General features: G+C 53.3%; 1 protein-coding gene across 1 annotated transcript in view; it reads left to right on the plus strand.

Annotated features, from left to right (window-relative positions):
• The window catches only part of LOC102844354 (myosin-7-like), a 53,713-nt gene extending 31,356 nt beyond the window's left edge, over positions 1-22,357 (plus strand). Inside the window, exons 20-42 of the mRNA XM_006889634.1 lie at positions 516-597; positions 1,913-2,086; positions 2,441-2,668; positions 3,556-3,660; positions 4,775-4,861; positions 5,075-5,220; positions 5,448-5,538; positions 6,179-6,235; positions 6,913-6,999; positions 7,215-7,460; positions 9,309-9,426; positions 10,174-10,301; positions 10,582-10,778; positions 12,375-12,507; positions 13,650-13,866; positions 14,328-14,464; positions 14,545-14,648; positions 15,543-15,735; positions 16,537-16,740; positions 17,570-17,695; positions 18,839-19,009; positions 19,806-20,006; positions 22,157-22,357. Coding sequence (XP_006889696.1) covers positions 516-597; positions 1,913-2,086; positions 2,441-2,668; positions 3,556-3,660; positions 4,775-4,861; positions 5,075-5,220; positions 5,448-5,538; positions 6,179-6,235; positions 6,913-6,999; positions 7,215-7,460; positions 9,309-9,426; positions 10,174-10,301; positions 10,582-10,778; positions 12,375-12,507; positions 13,650-13,866; positions 14,328-14,464; positions 14,545-14,648; positions 15,543-15,735; positions 16,537-16,740; positions 17,570-17,695; positions 18,839-19,009; positions 19,806-20,006; positions 22,157-22,357 — 3,433 coding nt within the window. The remainder of the gene's footprint in view (positions 1-515; positions 598-1,912; positions 2,087-2,440; positions 2,669-3,555; positions 3,661-4,774; positions 4,862-5,074; positions 5,221-5,447; positions 5,539-6,178; positions 6,236-6,912; positions 7,000-7,214; positions 7,461-9,308; positions 9,427-10,173; positions 10,302-10,581; positions 10,779-12,374; positions 12,508-13,649; positions 13,867-14,327; positions 14,465-14,544; positions 14,649-15,542; positions 15,736-16,536; positions 16,741-17,569; positions 17,696-18,838; positions 19,010-19,805; positions 20,007-22,156) is intronic.
• The last annotated feature ends 665 nt before the right edge of the window (positions 22,358-23,022 follow it).

The raw sequence follows: 23,022 nt of genomic DNA on the forward strand, positions 1-23,022 counted from the left end.
TGTGTGCATATCTGTGCGAGCTGGGACATCCGTTCTATCACGTGCAGAGGGAAGCAGTGGACACTGGTGTGTGCATATCTGTGCGAGCTGGCACGTCCTGTTTTCATGTTAACAAGGCAGCAGTGGATAGTGGTGTGTGCGTATCTGTGCGAGCTGGGACATCCGTTCTATCACGTGCAGAGGGTAGCAGTAGACACTGGTGTGCACAAATGTGTGCGAGCTGGCACGTCCTGTTTTCACGTTAACAAGGCAGCAGTGGATACTGGTGTGTGCGTATCTGTGCGAGCTGGCATGTCCCGTTCTATCACGTGCAGAGGGAAGCAGTGGACACTGTGTGCACGTATCTGTGTGAGCTGGCATGTCCCGTTCTATCACATGCAGAGGGAAGCAGTGGGTACTGTGTGTGCGTATCTGTGTGAGCTGGCACGTCCTGTTTATCAGGCTTACACCCAGGAGTGGGATTGCTGGGCTGATGCCTGCCCTTTAATCCATGCAACCCTGGGGTCTTTTTCCAGAATTGGCCTGAAAGTCATCCAGCGGAATGTGCGCAAGTTCCTGCAGCTGCGTTTCTGGGGCTGGTGGAAACTCTACAATAAGGTGAGGGCCAAGGGGCCAGGTGAAGGCATCTCTTAGGGGTCCAAAACCACAGGATGCCACAAGAATAGTCTGAAAATGAGGGCACGCTGGAGACAAGACGCAGGAGTCCAGCCCTCACCCAGACAGGTGCATTCCTCTGTAGGAAAGATCATGTTGTGTCTTCCCCACCTTTCATCTCCTCTCTTGAGATCCAGTCCTCCTAGGACGGGGAGTGCTCCCACCCCAAACAAGCAGGCTGGTCCTGGGCCCCTTTCACTGGGACTCTGAGCCACTGCAGCTCCTCCTGTGCGTCATCGGGCTGGAGAGGCCTCAAGACGTCTTGGCGTTGCCCTCTCTGTTTCTTAGTTCTTCTCAGTCCTTGGAATCAGTTGATGGTGGGGTATGGGTGCCTCCAGCAGCCTGGCACTGTCGTACTAGGCAGGAAGCCAGGAGCCTACAATTGGACCACATTCGGGTCTTGGCATATCCCTCTGGGACTTTTAGTGGAGCCTGCTTTGGTCCAGGTTACTGGTTGACACAAGAAGTTTGCACTTAATCTAAAGCTTGGTGCCTCAAACCCACACAGCAGTGCCCTCTTGGGGAATTAATTCATTGACTCAGAGAGCCTGTCCTACCTCTCTGCAGAATGCTGTAGGGATAGATCTCAGAGGGGCTAGTCTGGGTAAGAAGACTCAATAGCCCAGGAACAGAGACACAGTGAGAGATGCCAGATGTATTCATAGTTCCAGTCTGCAGGTGAAGACCAGGGACCACTGCCCCCAGTGAGAGCCACAGAGACAAGCCGCAGGGACCAAGGCCAGAGGCATAAAGTAACCACTGAGCCAGGAAGATCAAGCTGAGAGCTGGAACTTTATGTTGCGGATAAAATGAAAAGGGAGGAAAGAGGAGAGAAGAGGAAAGGAACAGGAAGGAGAGGGGGAAAGATGAGCAGTTGAAAGTCAGGGAGAGAGGAGAGAAGGAGAGAGGAGAGGGGAAAAGGGAAGATGAGAATTGGTGAGGGTGAAAAGCAGGGAAATGATTCAGAGGATTCAGCCAGGGCTCCTGGAATGTACACGCAGACATGAGCCCTGGACACACGTAGGTGCTGAAGACAACTGGCCTCATGTGTCTTGGCTCCATGGGCATCCTAAGAACGGATCCCAAGCACAATGGGCTTCCTCATGGAGGACAAGGATGCGCCACTAAAAGCTCAGCCCGCTATTACACATGGGGAGACGGTGTGAGGTCACGGCCACAGAGTCCTTCCACTGCCGCCTGGCTCCCCAGGAGAGAAAGTCTCCCTCCCAACCCCTTGACGATGTGTCTTGTCGCCCAGGTCAAGCCACTCCTGAACGTGGCACGGCAAGAGGAGGAGATGAAGGCCAAGGAGGAGGAGCTGAGAGACGCCATGTCCAAGGCGCAGGAGCTGATGAACAAGGTCAAAGACCTGGAGGAGAAGACAGCCACCCTCAGCCAGGAGAAGAACGACCTCACCATCCAGCTGCAGGCTGTACGTGGGTCCCCAAGGAAGGGTGGGAGGTTGGAGTGCATGGGCCTCTGCCCAGTGCTCCAGGGTGATGGGGAGTCAAGGCCAGACAGTGTCAGAGCCCTGCCCTGACCACAGGCAAATTCGTCTTCATAGCATCACCCTTAGCCAAACTATCAGGAAGTCTGCATGGAATTCTTATCTGCCCACAGCAGGAGCAGATACAGGCCCTGCCTGCCAGGGGTGAGGCGACATCAGGTGCCATCAAGAGCGCCCCCTGGAGTCAGAGCCCTGCTCTGCAGACCTTCCCGTCTGAGCTGAGTGGGCAGAACACGAGTCTGCCACACCACACGGTGAATGCCTCCACTTCTCCAACAGGAACAAGAGAACCTGATGGACGCGGAGGAGCGCCTGACCCAGATGATGAAGACCAAGATGGAGCTGGAGAGTCAGATCGGGGACATGCGGGAGCGTCTGGAGGAGGAGGAGGGCACGTCAGCCTCTCTGAGTGCCGCCAAGCGCAGGATGGAGGGGGAGCTGAGCGACCTGAAGCGGGACCTGGAGGGCCTGGAGACCACGTTGGCCAAGACAGAGAAGGAGAAGCAGGTGAGGTGCACCGGCTCCTCTGGGCCCGGGACACCCTCTGCCTGACCCACAGCGGATACCAGCCCCTCGGCCTGCCCAGCAGTGCTGTCCGGTGGCTGCCACAAGTGTGTCCCTCCGTGTAAATCATCCAGTGCCGTGTGAAAGGCAGTGCTGACACACTGTCCACACCCAAGGGCTCAGGAGTGTGTGGTTACAGTCCACACTTCCACTGACACAGGGTTCTGCTGGACAGAGCTGAGTTAGGGGACAGAAAGCTGGTTCCATCATGGGGACAGCAGGACAAATGCACAGATGTGGTCCAGCTTCAGGCCTTGCTGGCTCTCCACATGCCCAGGATTGCCCTTACCCTCTGCGTCCCCAGCTGCTATGTCCCCTACCCACTGTGCCCCCCACCAGCTCTCTTGTCTGATCTGGCTGGCCTGCACCCACTCAGACCCTCTGGGGTCATTCAGAGTGTTTTTTCAGAACCACATAGGTGCCTGTGAGCACCTGCCCCCCACCCCATGACCCTGGTGGGAAGCCTGGCTCCTGCCACCTGATTAACTCAACTGTTGGCCCACAGGAGGTGGAGATCCCACACACCTCTGCCTAATCCTCTGCTCCTCCTCTGGGGGACGCACCGTTCCCCTGGGTCTGCTAAGCCGTAGATTCTGGCCAGCAGTTCTGGGTGGGCTGCGTGTCCACGCAGTGGTATGCCTCTGCCCAAGGACCAGAGGCTGGCCCTGGTGACTCACTGCACCTCCCACCAAGACCTGATTCAACTGCTCTGGGATGAGCCCTGGGCATTGGGGTTTCTCCCAAGTGATCCCAAAGAGCCTGCCCTTGAAACTCTCCATGGAGGCTGTTTCCAGCTGGAAAGCCGTCTCTCTCCTCCACCCCATCTCCAGGCTCTGGACCACAAGGTTCGCACCCTGACTGGCGACCTCTCACTCCGGGAAGACTCTATCGCAAAGCTCCAGAAAGAGAAGCGGGCGCTGGAGGAACTGCACCAGGTAGAGCTGAGGCCCCACCCCTGCCCAGGCCGGGCTGAAGCTCTGAACATTCCAGTTTGAATCCCAAGACCTCAGTTCAGCTTGGCTGCCCCTCAGCCAGGAGTATTTGCCAGAAATCAAAGCTCAACAGGCAGGAAGGGTCAGGAAAGAGAGATGGAAGGAAATGGGAACCACAGGGAGGAGGCAGGAAGAGTACGGTACTTGCAGAGAATGATAAGCCACTTCCTGAGATCAAACATCTGTAAACTGGTGAGTGGGAAGCTAATTGGTTCTGCACTTCAAACGACGATAAAAAGGGCAGGGTGAAGGGGGAGGAGTTTGGAGCACTTGTTGTTGCTGTGTACCATCGGAACCAACCCATAGTTGATCATTTGGTGAGTTTTCAGAGGAGAAAGTAGCATGACTATGGTGAAGGAGACAGTGAGCAGGATGTTGTGTGGGCACAGGTACAGGCAGTGCACATGAATGTATAGGTGGTACAGATGCAGGTACAGGCAGAGTAGGTGAAAGTCCAGGGTGTGATTATAGGTACGGGCAGTACAGGATGCAGGAAAGAGGGGAGACTCAGACACGTGAGGCTGTTGTCTCGAATGAGATTTTTACAAAACTTAACAGCTCTCTGTGGAATTGTAAACAATGAAGCAATCTCTCCATTTTTAGGGCACATCACTCTTTAAGTAGCTAGGATGGTGTGTGACATTTACACAGCTGCATGTGACATAGTGCCAGGCTCCAGGTCTCCAGGTCTGGAGCAGCTGGCTTACCCCCTGTGTGCACTTCAGTAGTACTCCAATCACATGGTGTGGAAGTAACACGCTTCATCAGGCAGATGATTTAGAGCCAGGGGGCACACGCAGCGTCCAGCGACCAAACCACTCATTGCTAGGGGGACCCCACCATTGTGACAACCAGAAACCCCCACAGACTTCCTTGGGGCCTAGGAAGAACTAGAGCCTGTGATAGGAACCTCCTGAGGGTCCACTTGCTGCCACCACGCTCTATCTGCCTGGTCCTGCCCAGTGCCCGACAGGAGCTGAAGTCACCTTGATTCCTCAAGTCCAGAGAACGGGGTCTGCCCCATAGCACTATCTCACATGTGCATGTTTCCTTCCAGAAAACCCTCGACGACCTACAAGCTGAGGAAGACAAGGTGAACCACCTGACCAAGAGCAACAGCAAACTTAACACCCAGATCCACGAGGTACGACCCAGAGCTGGGCCCGCATCCACCACCTGGGGGCAAGCTGGCCCCTGGGCTTAGTCCTCAGACACTTTAGGACACTGGACTGGCACATCCCCCAGGGCAGGGGGCTCTTGGAGCCCCAGCCAAGGAGCGAGGCTCAGTCCAGCTCCGTATTGCAGAGGACCTCACACACTCCCCCACTAACTTCTCTTGGGGTCCTTGTCTCCACAGCTGGAGGACAACTGGGAGCAAGAAAAGAAGATCCGGGCAGAGGTGGAAAAGGCCCGGCGGAAGGCCGAGAGTGACCTGAAGATGACCATCGATAACCTCAACGAGATGGAGAGGTCCAAGCTGGACCTAGAGGAGGTGGTGAAAAAGTACGTCCACGTGGTCATTTGCTACATTTCCCAGGGAGCGCCTGAGTGGTGCAAACAGCACCAGGTCTGACCCTCCCACTGTGAGGAGGCCCATCCTCTGTGTGTCCCCCAGAAGGCCGGTGCGGTAGGAGTGATGAGTGGGCTTCAGTAGAGGCTGTCCAGGCCCCTGCATTCCTCAGCTTGCTGGTCCTCCCAGTCAGCTCAGGAACCCAAACTTTCTCTTGCAGGCGAGACATGGAGATCAATTCGGTCAACTCCAAATACGAGGACGAGCAGTCCTTGAACTCCACCTTGCAGCGGAAGCTGAAGGAGCACCAGGTGAGCCTAGAGGACAGGTCCCAGCTCCCTTCTGAGGCCCCTCTCCAGAGCCCTCTGTCCAGGACCCCCAGTGGTGCAGGGGTTAAAAAGCTCGGCTGCTGACAGGTTAATAGTTTGGATGAATCCACCAGCTGCCCTTCAGGAAAAACTGCTGGTGAGTCAGCTACAGTCAGTTCTCACTTGACAGCCTATGACAACAACTAAATGAAAGGTTGATGGTTCAAATCCACCATCTGCTCTTTAGGAGACAGTTGAGGGAGTGTACTCCTGTAAAGTACTTTATAGCCAAGAAACCCCGACTGGGCAGTTCCATTCTGTCTTATTGGATGATATGAGTTAGAATCAACCAGACGATAGTGGGTTTGGTTGAGTTGTACACGGCATGAACCAAATGCACTGTCCCCACCATGGCTACCAGGCACTTTAGGACTCAGCTCTGTCCTTGTCACTTCCTGTCCCCACCGCTCTGTCCTGCTGGCCCCTTCCTGCCTCAAATCCTTGCACGTGTCCTCAGTGCTGGGTTTGTGGCCATTATAAGCTCAGCTCTATTCTCTCCTCTCCATCCTAAGAGGCTAAACGGGTCACTTCTGAACTTCTCAGTGAGAGGTGACTCCCTTCTCTGTCTGGTTTTATCTGCTAGGCCCGCATCGAAGAGCTGGAGGAAGAGCTGGAAGCCGAGAGGGCCATGAGAGCCAAGGTAATGACGCACTTTACCTCTTCTACAAACACCCAACCGTAGGCAGAAACTTCCACAGAAACCAGAAAAGAGGAGGACCTTCCCCATTAGAAGGTCTAGGTGTTTCTTGAGCACCTACTGTGTGCTGGACACTATGCAGCATGTACATGCTCAGTTGCATGCAAGACACAGAGATGCTGGCTGTGATCTTGATGCTACACATCAGCCTTGAGAGAAGAGTCTGTTCCTCTGGGGTGGGCAGAGGGACCATGTTCAGTAGGAACTCGGAGACTGAGTTCACCTCAGGGGAGCCTGGCCTGGAGAGGAATCTCCATGCAAGAGGATTAAAACAGCCCCCACCTGCACTTATCCAGAAGTATAGAAGGGGAGCGTATGTCAGGAAAAGCAAAAGAAGGAGGAGATTAAAGGTAGGAATCCCAGAAAGGGGTGAGGCCAGAGCTTGCAAAGACAATTCACACAGGTACAGACGTGCCTCGTTTGGATGTGGGTTCAAATTTAGCCAGAGTGGGCTGGAGGCTTGGGTTGGGCATCCACACCCACCCAGTGCAGGGAGAGGGCCCAGTGAGGTGGCAGGCAGGACACAGGTCCACATCCCAGACACAGCAGAGGAATGACGGCTTGGCAGGATAAGGTGGCTGCCTTGAGCAGCACAACTTCCTCTCCCACACCATCGCCAGGTGGAGAAACAGCGCAGCGACCTGTCCCGGGACCTGGAGGACCTCAGCGACAGGCTGGAGGAGGCTGGTGGAGCCACGTCTGCTCAGGTACTCCTCCTAGGGGTCAGGAACCCCCCACCCCACTGCTGCCTGCAAGGAGCTGCCCAATGTCGAGCAGGCGCTAATGACTGGTCCTTTCTTGCTGAGTCCCTGGGGCTAACCAGAAGAGAAACTGAGTGGCTCCACAGCCTCTCAGGCTCAGGGGGGAATGGTGGATGCAGGGGGGCCTAGCATGACCCTCTTGTCCCCTGCCCCATGCCCAGATTGAGCAGAACCGGAAGCGGGAAGCCGAGCTGCTGAAGCTTCGGCGTGAGCTGGAGGAGGCGGCCCTGCAGAGCGAGGCCACAGCCTCCACTCTGCGCAAGAAGCACACGGACTCCATGGCCGAGCTGACAGAGCACGTGGAGAGCCTGCAGAGGATCAAGTCGAAGCTGGAGAAGGACAAGCAGGTCATGAAGGCCGAGATTGACGACCTCAACGCCAGCGTGGAGAACATGCAGAAGTCCAAGGTGGGGGCCGCAGGGAGGTAGCCAGGCCTCCTTGGGGGCTTGTCCTGGAAGCACTGCAGGGAGCCTGGGTGAAGCCATCACAGTCCCACTTGCCTGGTTGTCCAACCTTGGCCACATTACATAACCTAATCATGCCTCAACTTCCTCATCTGTAAAATGGGGAAATAATAATAATCCCTACTTCACAGCACCGTAGAAGGTCGATCCCTGCTGCCTAGAATAAGTGCAACAGATGTTAGCTGTTCTGTTGACATTATTATGACTATGTTTTTCAGGGGTTAAATAAATAGTATTAAGAGAGAGATGATGATGCATATAGCACCACAACTCAAAGGAAAAAACGAAGCGTGAAACATTAGTCAGGGTTCTCTGGAGAAACATACCCAGTGGGCTATAGATGCAGAGTTTCCTTGTTGTCAAATACCCTGAAGTCGGTTCTGAGTGACAGCAAGCCGACACACAGTAGGAGACCCCACCCTGTCCTATGCCGTCCTTGTAACTTCTGTCATGTTTGAGTCACATAGACGCACACATACAGGCCGACCTCATTCGATTGCCGTTCACTTTACTGCACCACAAAGACAATGAATTTCTCACCAACCGAAGGTTTGTGGCAACTCTGCATTAAACAAGCCTCCCGACACCAGTTTTTAAACAGCATGTTCTCACTTCCTATCTGTGTCACATTCTGGTAATTCTCGCACTACGTCAAACTTTCCCATCGTGCTGCTGTACACTTTAGAGACGACGGCAGCATGTCAACAAAACTCTTCTCCCTCACCAACCATGCCTCTTTATTCACTTGTTTTCCTAAAACAACAACTACTCTTCTACATACTGGGAAACCAAGAAACGCAGGCCACTCGCTTTATCACAACGTTTGCTACAACGTGGTGCTCTGCGACCAAAGCACCTGCATCTCCGAGGTCTGCCTGTGTGCGCAGAAACGGAGAAATGCCTCAGAGGTTTCCTCTCGGGCTCTGGCTCGTGGGCTGCTGGGGGCTGTCCGTCCTAACCCCGTGGGTGAGCTAGCAGGCGGACACCTTGGCAGCATGCCTGTGCTGCAGTGCTGAAGCAGAAGTCCTTCTCTTAAGGCAAAATTGGACGAGGCCCATCCACATTACCAAGAGTGATGTGACCTTGACTTAGCGTTGATTAACTATAAAGATTAGCCACGTCTGCACAGTACTGCACAGAAATCCCTAGATTGTTGCCGAGTACTGTCGAGTAAGAACCAACCCATAGCTGACCCCCTAGAGGGTTTTCAGAGGCAGTAAACTGTGCAGGAGGAGAATATCCACCTGTCTCCTGTGGAACAGCTGGTGGATTTGAACCACATACCTTTGTGTTGGCAGCTCAATTCCTTACCACTAAGCCTCCAGAGCTCCCAACCCCTAGACTAGGCTATGATTCAACAGCTGGGTATAAGGCCTGGCTGAGGAGCCTGGTGGCATAGCGTGTAATGTGTGGTGTTGCTAACCAAAAGCTTGCAGGTTCAATCACACCAGCTGTCCCTAAGGAGAAAGAGGATGGCTGTCTGCTTCTGTAAAGACTTACAGCCGTGGCCAGTAGCTGAGTCAGAACTGACCCAACAGCAGAGATGTTTTCTCACTGGCTGTGGTCCACAAGGGCTGCAGTGGCTACAAAGGGAAGTGGCCACAAAGTGCTAGCTAGGTGGCCAGTGCTAGCTAAGGCTCTGGATACCACGATCCCAGTGAGCCATGTGGGGTTTGAGACAGGAGACTGTCAGCCTTGCGTTCTAGAAGGACAGCCCAAAGGCCACACTGGGGAAATGGGACGGGAGGCAGGGCACACCTCATCCCACACTGGGTTCATTCTCCTGAGCAGATGAACGCCGAGGCCCACGTCCGCAAGCTGGAAGACAGCTTGTCAGAAGCCAACGCCAAAGTGGCAGAGCTGGAGAGAAACCAAGCAGAAATCAATGCCATCAGGACCCGCCTCCAAGGTGTGCTCACGACCCCTTGACAAGGAATATGCTAGGTTCCCCCCCAACGCTCTCACCGAGCTCTCCGCTCCCTATGATGTGACAACACATGCCGAGTATTCTAGGAGTCACAGTAACCAAAAGGCTGGGGGTACAAGTCCATACAGAGCTGCCTCGGGCCTGGCAATTTATATCCAAAACATCAGCATCAAAACTCCATGGAGCACAGTTCTGCTCTGAGACATGTGAGGTTGTCACAGGGTCAGAATCTACTCAACGGCAACCGGTTACAACTGGTCAAGTCTTCAGGCAGTAAAAGCAGGAGACAGAATCTAAATACTTTTCTGTAAGATCTCTCAGCTGCCACTGTGAGGCTAGCAGGAAGGTCATTCATACAGGAAAAATATAATTGTGAAATATTTCAAAACATGACTCATAATAATATAAAATGAGTATGTGCTAAAAAATTAACTTCTTAAGAAGAGACCCAGAGAGTGAGCAACGCCACCTTCAGAGAGCCAGGGACCGGGCAGGGGAGTCCTTCACTGTTTCAGGGGCCCTTACTCTATTCGATCATCTGGGTGTTAGTGACCCCGCACTTAATTTGGGTGACAGTTTGGGTGGCTCTCTGGGCCTCCCAGGTGGCCGTCTCAGTTGCCAAGACTCCATACGGATTGAGTCTGGCTGAGTACTTGGTCCCTAGGGACCAAGGATTTGGCTGGGAGCTGGTTCTTCTTCCAATATGTCTTCCATTCCCTTCCCGTCCAGCTGAAAACAGCGAAGTGAACCGGGAATATGAAGAATCCCAGAGCCGACTGAACCAGATCCTGCGGATAAAGACATCTCTGACATCACAAGTGGATGATTACAAGAGACAGCTAGATGAAGAGTCGAAGGTATGAAAGAGGTGGGAGTGGGCTGAGCTGCCTCCTTCACGAATGTTCTCAGACGAAAGAGGGAGGTGAAAACTGTTTGATAGAACAGCAATTAAACCTTAGCTGCGAAATTGTAGGACGCTGTGGGTGTGAGCAAATGAGACTGAAAATGATGACTTGGATGAGCCGTTGTTTCTCCCATCACTTTCTGTTCCTGCTGATGAAATGTTCGGTCTGTTGAAGAGATGACCCTGGGGGCAGGAGAGAGACCCCCAGGGCTCTGATGGGCTCGTCCCCACAGTCTCGCAGTGCGGCCGTGGTGAGCCTCGCCAATACCAAGCATGACCTGGACCTGCTGAAGGAGCAGCTGGAGGAGGAGCAGGGTGGGAAGTCAGAGCTGCAGCGCCTTGTGTCCAAGCTCAACACGGAGGTGACCACATGGAGAACCAGATATGAGACCGACGCCATCCAGAGGACAGAGGAGCTGGAGGAGACCAAGTGAGTGCCGTCTACAGCCCGGCGGGCGCGGGAGTGTGCAGAGGACAGGCCAGCCCAGGAGAAGAGTGTTCCACTCTCAAAATATGCACCTCTGCCACCAGTCAGCCCTCATCTTCCACTTTCAAGGGCCCCCTTGCTACTTTAAAGAGCACTTGGTTGCACAGGGCGTAAGTGCTTGGCCGTTAACTGAAAGGTAACTGATTGGAACCCACCATCTGCTCTGCAAATGAAAGATATGACTGTCTTTTTCCTAGGAATCCCCATGGGCCAGGCCTACCTTGTTTGATAAGGGTGCTGAGTCACCAGCAGTGGGCTTACCCACCTTGCTGGGCCCTGGTTTCCTAAAGGACCAGGAGCTGGGGCTCCACCCCCAACAGGGCTTCTGGCCCCTGTTGTGCCCAAGAAACATCCACAAGCCTTGCTCAAAGGCAGGGGTTCATTGAGTGGTTCTGGGCAATGCTTGGGAACTGGACCACGCTCAGTGGCTAAGGTGTCTCTGCCAGCCTCCCAGCTCTGGAGCAATCCCTAGTCCTGTGAACTGTCCTCTAAATCTAGGTGTATGGATTACCTCTCATGGGGCCCTGAGGGAATGGGGCCAACACACTTGAAGGTGACTCCAAGACTGGGGTGGGGTCCCTACAGCCAGGAAAGCCCTGTGTGTGAGCCCCTCTGGACCAGCCAGGGGAGGGGTTGCCAGCCTGCTTGCTTTGGTACACAGGACATCCATGACGCCATAGCAAACCCAGTGCCTTGCAGCTCACCTCCTTAAGCCTTCATCTCCCTCCTGGACCTCCCCCCACTGCCCTCCAGACTCCACTGAGAGCCGCTGGGAGTCTCTTCGCCCCACTCCAAGGCTCTGCTCTCCACTAAACCAACCCATAAACCTAACCCTCAGAGCCTCACCTGAATCCTCATCCCCAGATGCTCCCCGACTCTTGTCCGCTCCTCCCTCTGGCCTAAGTGTCCCCTTCTCAGCCAGCCCTACTCGGCTCTTCCTGCAAAGCGGCTGTCACTCCCTTCCAGCCTGGATTCTCAGCTCTGTCCCCACTTTCATCTCCCTTGTAGCACTTACCCCCATCTGACATTCTGTGTGTTGTGTATCCATCTACATACACCTCCCTGAGAACGGGAGTTCCGCGAAGGCAGGGCTTTCAGTCTGTCGTATTCACCACCTGGAACAGTACCCACTGCCCTTGAGTCAATGCTAACTCATCGCAGGCACACAGGACGGAGAGGACGGCCTGGAGGTTTCCACAGCTGTAAGCTTCACAAGGCACGCTGCCTCCTCTTTCTCCTTCAGAACGGCTGGTGGCTTTAAACCACTAGCTTTTCTGCTAGAAGTTCAACATAACATGCTGCTCCATCAGGGCTCCTGAGAAACAGGGATACCCACTGAATGAAGGACTGAACTGACCGTGCCTGCTGCCCTCTAAGTACTCTCGTTTTGTCTAAATCTTTTCCAACATGACCCCTGAGATCTGTGTCACATACACACGATGGGTCAGCTAGTTCAGAAGTGTTCCACGTTCAGTAGCAGAGAGGCCAGGACCACAGGCTCTAGGTTTCTCTGACCACCTCCCTGACCCTCTTCTGTAGGAGGAAATTGGCCGCCAGGCTCCAGGAGGCAGAAGAGACAGCTGAAGCTGCCCAGGCCCGGGCCGCCTCCCTGGAGAAAAATAAGCAGAGACTGCAGGCAGAAGTGGAGGACCTCACCATTGACTTGGAGAAGGTCAGGGGTCCAAAAGCCCATAAGCCACTTTTGTGTGAAGTCCCTGGCTCACAGTGGTTCTGGGGAGAGGCTGTCACATGCCTGAGGTGATCATGGAGAGACACATGGTTTTCCAGAGCCAAGCACAAGCCCAGTGGACACAGGTTTGAGTTTGAGCACATCATCATCAGTGCTTTGTTGTCATGTATCATTCAGTAGGAACCAACCCATAGCTGAACCTCCAGGGATTTTTCAGAGGCTGTAAATCACACAGGAGTAGATCATCCATTTTTCTTTCACAGAGCAGTTGGTAGATTTGAACCACGTACCTTTGGGTTGCCAGCTCAACTTCTTACCACTAAGCTACCAGAGCTCCCTGTCAGTGCTTTAGAGTTTAAACCTCTACAAGCCACTTCAGATCCATAAGGATGGGGTTTCGTCTAGAAAGTCATGCAGTGTCTCTTACACAAACCATATCTAGCAGGATTTATGTGATTTCCACTGCCACACAATCCCTAGCTTGATTTAGAGAGACCATCGCTTTATGTCAGCCAGGAGGGGCCATTTAGCAGGCTATTCAGAGTGTGGTCACACCCAGTGTGCACGTAGGCTGGACGTGAAATCCACAGCAGAGACTTCAGGGAAGTCAGAAAGTTCAAAGACCTTCAAAGGCTTTCTCCCAAGTGAGAAAAGCAAAATAGTGACAAAATCTAATATTGCCCAACAGCAAATACAGAGTTAGAAATAATACAGAAGGTCTGTGAGAAGGCCAAGTCCAAGAATAATCAGAGTGACCTTGTGGCACAGTAGTTACAGCACTCTGCTGCTAAAAGGTCATCTGCTCGAACCCAGTAGCTCCTTTGCAGAAGAGAAGCAACCTACTTCCAAAGAGATCTGTAACTTCATAAACTCTATCAGGCAGTTCTGCTCTGTCCTGTAGGATTTGTGATGAGTCAAGACTGACTTGGCCACAGGGGACTTTTGACTTGTAGAGCAATAAGCTCCGCTCTTTCTCTGGTTGTGCCATAAATGGGGACTTCTATCCCAATTCCTATGAAGTCAGCAGTCATCAGAGTTACCAGAGAGAGAGAGGGAAGGGAGGAGACTGCAGGAGGGGGAATCAGGGGAAAACAAACCCTGAGACCCTCTCTACCTCCCCCCAGGCCAACGCTGCAGCTGCTGCCCTGGACAAGAAGCAGAGGGTCTTTGACAAGATGCTGGCCGAGTGGCAGCAGAAGTGCGAGGAGCTGCAGGTGGAGGTGGACAGCTCGCAGAAGGAATGCCGCATGTACATGACCGAGAGCTTCAAGATCAAGACCGCCTACGAGGAGTCCCTGGAGCACCTGGAGTCGGTCAAGAAGGAGAACAAGACTCTGCAGGGTGAGTGCAGGAGAAAGAGGCTCCATCCCAGACTCCTGTGTGGTCACAAAGCAAGGTCCTCATGTTTCCTGGACAAACCCTGCTTGTGAGCGACACAGGGGTGAAAGGAGGAGATGAGAAAGTCTCTACATCCTCTCAAATGCATTCGCCTGTGGGTCCCTGGAGTCTGGGAAAGGAAGGCTTTGGCGTGGCTGAGAGCCCTAGAGACTGGCCCCAGGGCTGCTCGTGTTTGCTCCCTCCTCTCCAGGTATAACTCCTCATCCATAAAACAAACGAGGAGCTTGAATCCAATGTTCTCCAGTGTCCAAACCCTGAAAGAACACGAGTCCCTGGTTGAGAGGAAATCACTTCCTCTGATCTGAGTCTGGGAGGGTCTTACCCCACTGAGCCACATTTTGAGTCACATATCACAACCCTGCAAAATGTTAACCTTGTCTACCTCATTAACATCCACTCCCCAGAGGAGATAAAGGACCTGATTGATCAGCTGGGAGAGGGAGGACGCAGTGTGCATGAGCTGCAGAAGTTGAAGAAAAAGCTGGAGATTGAGAAAGAGGAACTCCAGGTGGCTCTGGAGGAGGCGGAGTCGTCCCTGGAGGTAACCATGGGGCTGCTGTTTGGGGCGTGGACCCTCTGGAGCTACTTGGCCAGGAAGACAGATGTTTACATTCCTGGCAGGTTGAAGAGAGTAAGGTGATTCGAATTCAGCTGGAGCTGGCTCAGGTGAAAGCTGACATTGACCGGAGGATCCACGAGAAAGAAGAGGAATTTGAAGCGACACGGTACAGGAGCTGAGTTTTAGCTAGCCTGATACTGGTCATTTTACAGAGAAAGAAACTGAGGTTCAGAAAGGTTCTCCAGGAACTTGGGCAATGACAGTGAGCCTCTCTGAATCTCAGTTTCCTCGTCTGTAAAATGGGGATAATGCTAGCCCCTTACACCGATGTGGCTTATAAACGCTGACATGTAATGTTACCCCATAGCACAGGTGTGATCCTCCTGTCTGTGGATGGAAAAGACAGGCAGTCTCCTCCCATAAAGATTTACAGCCTGAGAACCCAAAAGAGAGGAGCCATGAGTGGGAGTGGAGGGCAGTGGGTCTTGGGGTTTTGTATTCCCATATGAATTTTAGGACCAGCTTCCTGCTCTCTGCAATAAGGTCAGCTGAAGGTTTTGTTGGTCAAATTATATTGCCATATTAGCAATCTTAAACCCTCCAGTTCATGGTCATGGGATATCTCTTATTCTTAAGCTCTTTTAGCCCTTTCTTTCAGTGATGTTTTGCAGGTTTGGGCTGAATTTCTTTTTCAGTCTAGGCAAATCCCAATTGTGATCACTTACAAGAATGCTCTCCTCTCTCCTCCCATATCCGGAGGTCCAGCACATCTCAAGCTGCTGTCATCCCAGCAGTGTGGCTGCACAGAGAGGGCACCGAGGGCTGAGCTGAGGGGACACGGGCTGGGGACCTCAGAGAGGGCAGGATCTTTACATGCAAAACACTCATCAACCTCAACTCAACAAGAGTTTATTGAACATCTAAATGACCTGTTCTGGTCCCATTCTATAAAAGGAGGTTATTTCAGCTCTGCGATGCGTGAAGGCCTCTTCTTCAGCGGGCTCAGCACTGGCTGAACGCCAGCCCTGGGGGCTACTGTCTGCTCTGCTCTGGCTTGCAGGAAGAACCACCAGCGGGCAATCGAGTCCTTGCAGGCCAGCCTGGAGGCAGAGGCCAAGGGCCGGGCAGAGGCGCTCCGACTTAAGAAGAAGATGGAAACAGACCTGAACGAGATGGAAATCCAGCTGGATCATGCCAACAAGAACAACAGCGAGCTGGTGAAGACGCTGAAGAGGCTGCAGCAGCAAATCAAGGTAGCTATCTAGGGGCAAGGGGCCCTCAGCTCTGCTGGGTGAGCTTGCAGGGAGCTGGTCTCATCCGTCCCCTCAGAACGAGTAAACACAAGAACAGCACGAACACGAAGTGACAGCCAGAGAACAGGAGGCTGGGGCAGTGTGGAAATGAGAGCTCCCAGCCACCAAAGGCCTTGTCCTGGATGACTGGGGAGAAGGCAATCAGAGTCTATATTTTTAAGCCATTTTTAATTTCTGTTAAGATATTTCAAGAGAACAAAGTAGAGAACACAACAAACTCATGAAGCTGCCATTCACCCTCTGAAATAAACACGAGTAGAGTCGTGTCTGTGCAGCCTGAGGGCTGGCACTGTCTGAAGCAGAGCTAGATCCATGTGGTGGACATGGTGGGCACTGGCATGGCGGCCTGCCCTCCCACCAGGCTCGGGCACCAGAGCACGGGGTTTGAGTAGGCAAGGCCGACAAGCATCCCTGCAGCTAGACAACAAGCCACAAATAAGACAACCTGTAGCACTGAAAATGGTTCCATGTGCCAGAGAAACACAGGAGGGCAGGAAAGGGACTGGGTGACTGTCCAAGGTCATCAGGGAAGGCCTCCTGGAGAGGCCTCCTCCATCACCAAACGTCGACCTCTTGCTGACCTCCTGCTGGACAAGTCCTTAGGACTCCTGAGCCCTCAGCCATGAACTCTTCTTCCTGGTTCCCCAAAGAGCCTGCCCCCCCGGTCAGCATGCCCCACTGCCACCTGGTCAGCGTGCCCCAGTGATCTGCTCAGGCCGGCCTCTGTCCTCCCTCCCCCAGGACCTGCAGGTCCAGATGGACGAGGACGCCCGGCAGCACGAGGAGCTGCGGGAGCAGTACAACCTGCAGGAGCGGCGCCTCAGCCTGCTGCAGACCGAGCTGGAGGAGGTGCGCTCAGCCCTGGAGGGCAGCGAGCGCTCACGCAAGCTGCTGGAGCAGGAGGTGCTGGAGCTCACAGAGCGGCACAACGAGGTCAACGTGCAGGTAGGAGGCACGCCGGCTCACACCCCACAGCTGGTGACACCCCCCAGGCTCACACCCCGCAGCCAGTGACACCCCCCAGGCTCACACCCCGCAGCCAGTGACACGCCTCAGCTCACACCCTGCAGTCAGTGACACCCCTCAGCTCACACCCCGCAGCCAGTGACACCCCCCAGGCTCACACCCCGCAGCCAGTGACACCCCCCCGGCTCACACCCCACAGCCGGTGACACCCCCCCAGCTCACACCCCACAGACGGTGACACCCCGCAGGCTCACACCCCGCAGCCAGTGACATGTAGGCTCACACACCAACAGCCAGTGACACCCAGGCTCACACCCCACAGACGGTGACACCCCGCAGGCTCACACCCCACAGACGGTGACACGTGGGCTCACACCCCACAGCCGGTGACATGTAGGCTCACACCGGAAAGCTAGTGACACCCGGGCTCACACCGGAAAGCTGGTAACAGCCAGGTTCACACCTGAGAGTGACACTCTGCTGACATTATTCTGGGGGCCTCTCTTGATGCAAACAGTTCTCTGAAACCCAGGGAAGAGTTTAAGCGAGAGCCCCTCGCAAGCAAAAGGTCTCGGCTCATTTCCTACTGAGTGGTCAAAGAACAGGGTTCTTTTCTTTTCTTGTAACTCTTTATTGTGATTTAAGCGAAAGTTTACAGAGCAAATGGTTTTCCATCGGAACACCTGTCCACATTTTGATCTGTGACAGTGGCTGGAACTCATGATGTAGCAGCACTCTTCCCATTTCTCGCCCCCCTCCCCATGTTTTCCATTTCCCTGCTGACTCCTGACTTCCTTTGCTTCCTTAGAACCAAAGCCTCCTGGTGGTTAAGCGCAAGCTGGAGTCTGACGTCCAACGCATCTCCAACGAGCATGAGGAGCTCATCAGTGAGTTCCGCTCCGCAGACGAGAGGGCCAAGAAAGCCATGACGGACGTGAGTGCGGGCCTGCTGCTGGGGAGAGGGCTGGACACCTGCCAATGGCCAGGAGCCTGGGCAGAGATCGCCACCTCCTCTAGTAATAAGTGAGGTGGAGTTGTGGTGCCCACTCTGATCGAGTCTGAAAAGGGCAGCTCTTTGGCAAAGCTGAGCACTGAACCAGCCTTATTAAGTGTGTGTCCCAAGCCTGGCATATCATAGTCCCTCCATGAATATTTGTTGAATGGATGTAAGACGCAGGGGTCAGAGAGATAAACAACTCCCCAGAGGTCACACAGTGTCGGGTGTGGGTCTAGAGTTTCCCCCCCTCCCCATGCTGTGCGCCATCTGCAGACATCAGCCAGGTGCCATGTACAGATGTTAGCAAAGGACTTGGCTTGAGTCGGGGGGAGACCATGGGACAGGGAGGCCAAGGTGTGAGTGCACGAGCCCACCCCGCTCCTTTCCCTGTGAGGGCCACAGATGCCACCTCCTTCAGCATGTCGTGCTGAAGCTTCTCTCATCAGCCATACGGTCTCCCGGAGATGGCGGAGACAAGGTCCCTCAAGGGTTCCGCAAAGTTCACTGGCATAAGCTTCGGTATTAGTTTCCTAGGGTCGCTGTAGCAAAGTACCACAAGCCAGGCCGAAATGGATTCCCTCAGATGTGAAGGTCAGAAGGTGGAGCTCAGTGCTCCCATGAAGGATCTAGGAGAACAGCCTTCCTTGTCTCTCCGAGTGTCCGGTACAGGTGTCTTCTGGCCTGTGAAGCATTGCTCTGCTCTCTGCCTCCGTCTTCATGTGGCCATCTTTCTTCTGTACACCTGTCTCTTTCTCTCTGTATCTCTTATTTTCATAAGTACTCCAGGCATATGGAATTAGGGCTTGCCCCACTCTAGTAAGACTTCATGTTAACGAATTACACTTGCAAAGACTTTTTTTTAAAGCTAAAGAAGCTTTATTAAGGGGGCTCCTGGGTGGGAACCCTTGGTCTGGAGAGAGAGAGAGAGAGACCAGGGGAAAACCACTTGCAAAGACTTAATGTCCAAACAATGTCACAGTCACAGGTACTGCACGTTGGGACTTGAACCTATCATGGGGAGGTGGGGACAAGTCTCCTCACAACAGGAAGCCAGCTGAGCTCACGCTCGTTCCTCCCCAGGCCGCCCGCATGGCGGAGGAGCTCCGGCAAGAGCAGGACCACTGCATGCACCTGGAGAAGATCAAGAAGAACTACGAGGCCAACATCAAAGACCTGCAGGCCAAGATGGAGGAGGCCGAGCAGCTGGCCCTCAAAGGAGGGAAGCGCACCATCATGAAGCTGGAAGCCAGGGTGAGGGCCAGGCCGCAGGCGCCCAGGCAGAAAGGGGGCACCAGACCGCAGCTGGGGGGCTTTTTGCCAAAAACTGAGCCTTGCATTTCATAGGAAGTTGAGTTCTGCAGAAGTCAAGGGAGGAAAAGAAAATTAAGAAAGAGCAGGCTTTTCCTCCTTTTTCTTTCCCCTTCACATTCTCCCCAGAATGTCCAAAGCAGAGCAGTGGCCTTTGTCAATAGTTCTTACAGGTCATTCTGTGTACTCAGATGAGTGATCTCCTGTTACTGCGAGTTACTATCTCTGAAACCCACTAGAGGGTCAGCTATGAGTCAATTCTAACCCAACAGCACATAACAATGACCACACAGCAAATAGTCATTTGATCAGAGAAGGTCAGAACTGGAAGACTCTGGAAATTTCTGTTGCCTGTCATTTCTCAGAGGAAGGAGCTTAAGATTCAGGGGAAAGTGACAACCAGAGTCCAAGCACTGGCTGCTGACGGGTCAGTCCTGACTCACTGCCCCCTGCAGGACAGAATGGGGCTGCCCCACAGCGCTTTTGAGGCTAGGAGTCCGTACAGGAGCGACTGCCTCAATGTCATCCCACAAAGAAATAGTGGGTTTAAACCCCAAGCCTTTGGGTTCACAGTCCAGTGTGTAGTTCCCTGTGCCATCAGGGCTCCTGACAACAGTCTGACTCCTCTTGGTCACTTCTGGGCAGGAGGTAGACCTTGGAGGCACAACTCACAAGTCACTGTGCTTGGAAGGTCAAGAGCATGAGCTCACTGGGCTGCCCGCCCCTCTTCCTCCCTCAGATCAAGGAGCTGGAGACGGAGCTGGACGGTGAGCAGAAGCAGCACATGGAGACAGTCAAGACGCTGCGTAAGAATGAGCGCCGGCTCAAGGAGCTGGTCTTCCAGACGGAGGAGGACCACAAGACTAACCAGCGCATGCAGGAGCTGGTGGAGAAGCTGCAGGGCAAGCTGAAGATCTACAAGCGCCAGATCGAGGAGGCGGTGGGTATTGGCCACACGGCCCCCTCCTTCCCCTTCCCTCCGCTTCCCAGTCCAGGTCGTGAGAGCCTTGGTAGGACTAACCACAGGGAAGGAAGTCAAGCATTGCCCAAAATATGGCTCGTGCCAGTTTGACATCCAGACACTTTGTCCTTGCTGTGCGCATGAGTGGACCAGACACCCTGCACTGGGAATAAGAACACGTGATTAACCCAACTCCCCCTGAGAATGGGGACATGACCATGGTGTCAGAGTCAGCCTGAAGGGTGTGCTTTCAGCCCTGGAAGGTCCATGTGTCTCTGTCCTCGTTAGCTGATTCTCCTGGCCTGCGGTCAAAAGCCAGAAGACCCTCTGCCTTCAAGTCCATTCTGGTACAGGGTGACCCTGGAGAACAGAGTAGAACTGCCCCATAGGGCTTCCAAGGAAGTAAATCTTTAGCTGGTAGGTTTGAACCATCAACCTATCAGTTATCATCCCGATACTTAATCCAGCTTTCCCACCAGGGCTCCAGCAGGGACTCCTCTCTTTTCCAATTGTAGCTTTCACAATGACCTTCATTTGTTTTATCTTCCCGACTCTAAGGCAGGGAGGTTGATATTATTAACCTGTTTTATAGGTGAGGGGACACACTGAGAGTGGGGTACTGCCACATATTTTAAAACCACTGCCATTGGGTCAGTTCCAACTCTTAGCAATCCATGAGTCTCTGAGGCTATGCATCTTTTTTGTCTCACTTTCCCCCATGGAGCCTAGTGGGTTCCAACTGTCAACCTTTTGGTTAGGAGCCCATTTCTTAACACACTATGTCACCAGGACATCCTTTTGCTGTCTTAGTAAATGACAGTCAGGTTGTCAGTCAGTGGTGGTTCCAAGTCTCGTCCTTACACGCCCAGGCCCACCTAGCCCTTCCTACCCGTTAGGACTTAGATTCTCAACTATCATCATTTGCTGCTGGTTCTGGGACCACCATCTGGGGTCCAAGAGTCACTCAAGCCTTTCCCAAAAGGCTCAAAAAAAGCCAGCCTTTCAGCAAATACTGCTCTAAACAAAATTATAATACCAGTGCAGGGGATTCTCATTATCCACGGTAGCTATGATCCACCAAGTTGCTGACATGCTGAATTGGCAAACAGTAACCTACCAACCCTGGAGGAATCCCAGGGTTGGTTCCTGCAAGACTCTGATCACATTTTCATCAGCCAACTCATTGTTTTGTGTTGGTTTCTCCCTAATGACACCGTATTTAATATGGAGTGCTGACTCATTAGCACTGAACTCAAGGCCAGCAGTTCCCTAGTGCACGCCTGAACAAGGTTCATCTAATATATGTGCCTTCTAGCCAGATTTCTAGGGCTTCCAGAATGCAAGACAGTCCTTTAGCACTATCCTTGGGGGACATCTTAAACAGTGAAATCACCCCTAGAAAGCATAAGAATGTGAAAACATAGAACTAAATGGATCGAAAAAAGGAGTTCTACAGTGAAAGCTGAAGCAAAAAATGCTCTGGCATGCTGGTTCATTAGATGTCAGCCGGAACATGCATGCAGAGGGAGATTTTTTTTCATGTTTTGTGCATATCCATGAATATTGCAAAACACATACTAATTTTGGAGTCACAGATAAGTTTTAGCAAGGAAACAAATGTGCAAATATTCCATCAGTGAATGAGGATAATTGGCTGTCTACTGAAAGGATGGGAAATGTGCAGGGGGTTAGAGTTTACACTAATCCTACTCTCCGAGGGGCACGGAGAGATACAGCCCCAAACCACAGAACACAGGAGGTGCAATAAGAACGTGTTTTACTTAGCAGCACAGGCATTAAGGCCCAAAAGACTCAGCTCAAAATGTCAACACCATTCTTCCAAGGTGGTGGGAAGATGCCTCCTAGGACCGCTGTGTTGTGTGTTTGATTTAATTATTATTTCTAGATTGTTAGAAAGCAGTTTGCGTCTACAGAAGAACTGTGCAGAAAGTACAGAGTTGCCATCCTATTCTTCCCCCTGCTCCCAATGCCGTTTCTCCGACTTCCTGTTTCGTATGACAGGTTTTACTGGACTTCATCTATGTTCATGTGTGATGGTTAAGGAGGGCCGGCCGCTTTATGTGCACCTTCTCACCATGTCCACCCTCCCTCTGCGTCCTTCCTCACAGGAGGAGCAGGCCAACCAGACGCTGGCGCGGTACCGGAAGACAGTGCACGAGCTGGACGACGCCGAGGAGCGGGCCGGCATGGCCGAGTCGGCCCTCAACAAGCTGCGCACCAGGCACCGCGTGGCCGGCAAGGGCATCACCTCCGTGGAAATCATCCAGGTGTCCAAGACAGGCTCCTCCAAAACCCTTTCTGAGGAGTAGGGTCCCCCGTGCGCGCCGCCACAGCTGGTAGGTGTCACTCCACACTCCAACCCGAGCTGAGCTCACCTTCCCTGAACCTACTCTCCTCCTCCCTGCTTCTCTGCCCTGGACAATGCCCCCATCTAATCCCTGCTTCTCTGCCCTGGACAATGCCCTCATCTAATCCCTGCTTCTCTGCCCTGGACAATGCCCTCATCTAATCCCTGCTTCTCCTCCCTGACCCATGATGCCCTCATCTAATCCCTGCTTCTCCTCCCTGACCCATGATGCCCTCATCTAATCCCTGCTTCTCCTCCCTGACCCATGATGCCCTCATCCCTCCCTGCTTCTCCTCCCTGACCCATGATGCCCCCATCTAATCCCTGCTTCTCCTCCCTGACCCATGCCCTCATTTATTCCCTGCTTCTCCTCCTTGGCCCATGATGCCCACATCTAATCCCTGCTTTTCCTCCCTGGCCCATGCCCTCATCTATTCCCTGCTTCTCCACCCTGGCCCATGCCCCCATTTAATCCCTGCTTTCCTCCCTGGCCCATGCCCTCATCACCTCATCTCAATGGGAACCCTAGAGCCTCCTCGTGCGTTCGGCAGCTGCACTCCCTCCGTGGAGTCTTACAGCTTCAGGTGTGATGCCATGTACCTGAACAACAGGTGCAGGAACTGCACC

Source organism: Elephantulus edwardii, unplaced genomic scaffold, assembly GCF_000299155.1.
Source record: "Elephantulus edwardii isolate Elephantulus edwardi_28Jun2011 unplaced genomic scaffold, EleEdw1.0 scaffold00080, whole genome shotgun sequence".
Taxonomy (NCBI): domain Eukaryota; kingdom Metazoa; phylum Chordata; class Mammalia; order Macroscelidea; family Macroscelididae; genus Elephantulus; species Elephantulus edwardii.